Source organism: Pundamilia nyererei, unplaced genomic scaffold (genome assembly GCF_000239375.1).
Source record: "Pundamilia nyererei isolate P.nyererei 1_Seehausen unplaced genomic scaffold, PunNye1.0 scaffold00269, whole genome shotgun sequence".
In the NCBI taxonomy this organism is placed as follows: domain Eukaryota; kingdom Metazoa; phylum Chordata; class Actinopteri; order Cichliformes; family Cichlidae; genus Pundamilia; species Pundamilia nyererei.
In genome coordinates, this window is record NW_005187670.1 from 479,443 (window position 1) to 482,941 (window position 3,499).

General features: G+C 41.2%; 1 protein-coding gene across 1 annotated transcript; it reads left to right on the plus strand.

The window, feature by feature from the left end:
* The first annotated feature begins 1,815 nt into the window (after nt 1-1,815).
* On the plus strand, nt 1,816-2,778 carry LOC102212775 (olfactory receptor 10J5-like). The gene has a single exon (XM_005750340.1). The coding sequence runs from the start codon at nt 1,816-1,818 to the stop codon at nt 2,776-2,778; it is 963 nt and encodes a 320-aa protein (XP_005750397.1).
* Nucleotides 2,779-3,499: the final 721 nt, after the last annotated feature.

The following is a 3,499-nucleotide window of genomic DNA, read 5'->3' on the forward strand; positions in this document are numbered from 1 at the left end:
CTGCACCTTATGTACATTCTGTAGTATTCATTCCACCTCATTCATTTCTGTATTTTATGTATATAAGTTTAGATTAGTTATTTATAGTTGGTTTACACAGCTTTGTGCATGTATGTGTACGCATGTGTAAGGTATATATAGACACGTGTGCGTGTGATTTACATTGCTGTGCTTGAGAGCCACCATCTACCGGAACCAAATCCCCTGTATGTGTCTGCACATATACTTGGCCAATAAACACGATTCTGATTCACGTATGATTGTTGGGTTTTTCGCTGTACGTATTATTGTAGGGTCTAACTTACAATTTAAAGCGCCCTGAGGCGACTGTTGATGTGATTTGGTGCTGTATAAATAACACTGAATTTAATTACTGAGCACTGGCAGGTACTTGTATCTGTGTGATGTCTCCATGTAGTTTGTACCTGATAATGATTCTGCTCATATTTTCATTAATGACATATGGACCATTTATGTAACTGTGATCCATCTGTTCCAGATTAAACTGTGATCATTCAGACATTGATGATTTTAACAAACACTCCTTAAAATTCTATCCTTTGTATTTTGATTCTTGAAATATTTACAATCCAAACTTTAAACTTTATTTGCATCATTGCAGATAAGGCTGAGTTAATGAGCTCCACTGAGGCGAGAGGATGATAAAAACAGCTCTCAGGGTTCAGCCCACATGATCCAGGTGTGGGAGCTCCTGTGTCTGTTTCTGTTCAGCTGAACGTGACAACGATCCAAATGTTTCTGTTCGTTATTATTTAACGCACAATTTAAACTTTAAACAGTCGTGAAACAATGATGCTGATAATTTAATTGTTCCTCATTTTAATGTTGATACTTTAAACACTCAGAATATAAATGATGACTGAAGTGATCGTTTCTGTGCAAACTTTCATAATTTAAGGTTTAATCATTAAAACAAGGATTTACATTATTATTACACATTTAAACAGACATTCAGACATTTGCATAATTAAAACAGGGACTTAAACCTTGATAACTTCAATGTTAATAATTTAACCTTTGATCACTTTGATACTTTAAACACTGATCATTTGAATATTTGAACATTGATCATGTAAATGATGACTTTATTATAAACACAATTCTAACGACTTAAACACCTAAAAACAATGATTTTACTTTTGATCATTTAAAGTTGGATTATTGGTTTAAATATTCTTTTTAATACTGATGATAACAATATTAACACTACAATTTAAAAATGTTGATGATTGCATCTCTGCTTCCTTAAAGTCTATAATTTATATTTTTATTCTTCAGACATTCCTAATCCAAAATCTGAGAAATAATTCTTGAAGTGTTGATGGTAATTGTGTCATGGCATCTGATTTTAGATGTTGATCTTCTAATATTGATGATTTAAATGTTTTCTTGAAAAGCAGTAATGTGAAATTCAAAATGTAAACATGATTATTACAATATTAAATGTTGATTTAGTTGATCGTTCGCTCTGTAATGATTATATGATCCTGATCATGTAAATGATAAAACGTTAACAGTTCAGTCTGAATGATTCAAACACATTTTAAACTCTGATGATTTTGATTTACGTGTCAGTTTTCAGTATTTCAACAATGATCATTTGAATGGTAACATTTTATATGTTTTTGAGTCAAATAAGTTTTCATTTGATGATAAATTGCAAATTGATAATCTGATATTGAACCAATATTTTTTCTGCTTCTGTTTTTGATTTGATGGTTTAAACTTGTGTGCAGCTGTTCCAGAGCTTTCTGTCAGCTGACACCTCCCTCAGATTGTTGTGTCACCCCGATGATGTCAGCAGGGGTAAACGTGACCTCACTGCCCATCCTGGTGACATCAGTGACCCTGGACGGCCTGGCGCAGCTGTCCAATCAGCGGCTCTTCTTCTTCTTCTTCTTCCTGTGCGCCTACCTGTTCATGCTGTGCAGCGACAGCCTGGTGGTCTACGTGATCTGCTCCCAGCGGAGCCTCCACCGCCCCATGTTTGTGTTTGTGACGGCTGTGCTGATGAACTCTGTGGCGGGCAGCACGGTGTTTTACCCCAAACTTCTGGTGGACCTGCTGAGAGGGGTCCGCTCAGTGCAGGTGACCCTGCGTGTGTGCATGTGTGAGGCCTGGCTTTTATATTCATTGGGCACCTCCAGCTTCCTACTGCTAGCAGCCATGTCTTTTGACCGGTATGTGTCCATCTGCCGCCCGTTGCTCTACACCGTTGTCATGTCTCCAGCCACAGTGCTGGCACTGCTGCTGCTCTGCTGGCTGCTGCCTGTCGGGCTGGTCGGCACTGCGGTGCTGCTGGCGAGCCGCCTGCCGCTCTGCCGCTCGCAGCTCAGCAGGATCTACTGCGACATCTACAGCCTGGTCAGTCTGAGCTGTGGTGGTCGTGAGACACTGCTGAGCGAAGTCTACAACCTCTCAGTCATCGTAGCTACTGTCCTGCTGCCCGCCATCTTTGTGCTCTTCTCTTACAGCGCCGTCCTGTCCGTCTGCCTGCAGCGCTCGCGCAGCTTCAGCAGCAAAGCACTGAGCACGTGCCTGCCGCACCTGCTCGTCTTCTGTAACTACAGCGTAAGCTCCGGGGTGGAGGTGCTGCAGCGCCGCCTACAGGCCGGCAGTCAGCCCACAGCCTCCGTCCTCACCTCCATCTTCCAGGTGATGATCCCGACTGTGTTCAACCCGGTGGTGTATGGCCTAAAGGTGACGGAGATCAGGGCTCAGCTGAGGAGGCTGCTGGGCTGCCAGAGAGCTGATTGACCCACCGAACCGGATCCTGAGTTCTGGTCTCTGTTAGACTTACAGACTTTAAAACTGCTGCTATTTGCCTTTAAAAGATGTTAAATCACTTGATAAAACATATAGAAGAAAAATAAAGAATCTGCAATGCAAAAAGTTGTATTTTAAACAAAACAGATACATAAAAATAACATTGGAAAGCTGGTGATCATAGTTGGATATACATCCATCCATTTTTCCACTTATCCCTTTACGGGTCACAGGGTCAGCAGCCTAAGGACCCCAGAGTTCCCTGTTCCAGTCACCTCTTCCAGCTAATCCATAGGAACACCAAAGCGTTCCCAGGCCAGCCGAGAGATAAAATCTCTGCAGTGTGTCCTGAGTCTGTCCCCCCCCCCCCCCCCCACACACACACACACACACAGCATCTATAAGTGTCAGAGAGTATTATTAGTACATCCCACCCACACAATGTACATTTTTCAGATTTTTCTTTTCTAGATTCACTTATTTTATTTAATTCACTTAAAGTGCATAATTCACTTATATAATGTCCTCCTATTCGCTTAATGTATATAATGTTATCTGTCTTTGCACAGTCGAGGAGCATATCAGGATACATTTCACTGCGTGTTGTACTCGTATAACTATGCATGTGACAAATAAAGAATCTTGAATCTAGCAGAAATACAGTGGGGCAAAAAAGTATTTAGTCAGCCACCGATTGTGCAAGTTCCCCCAC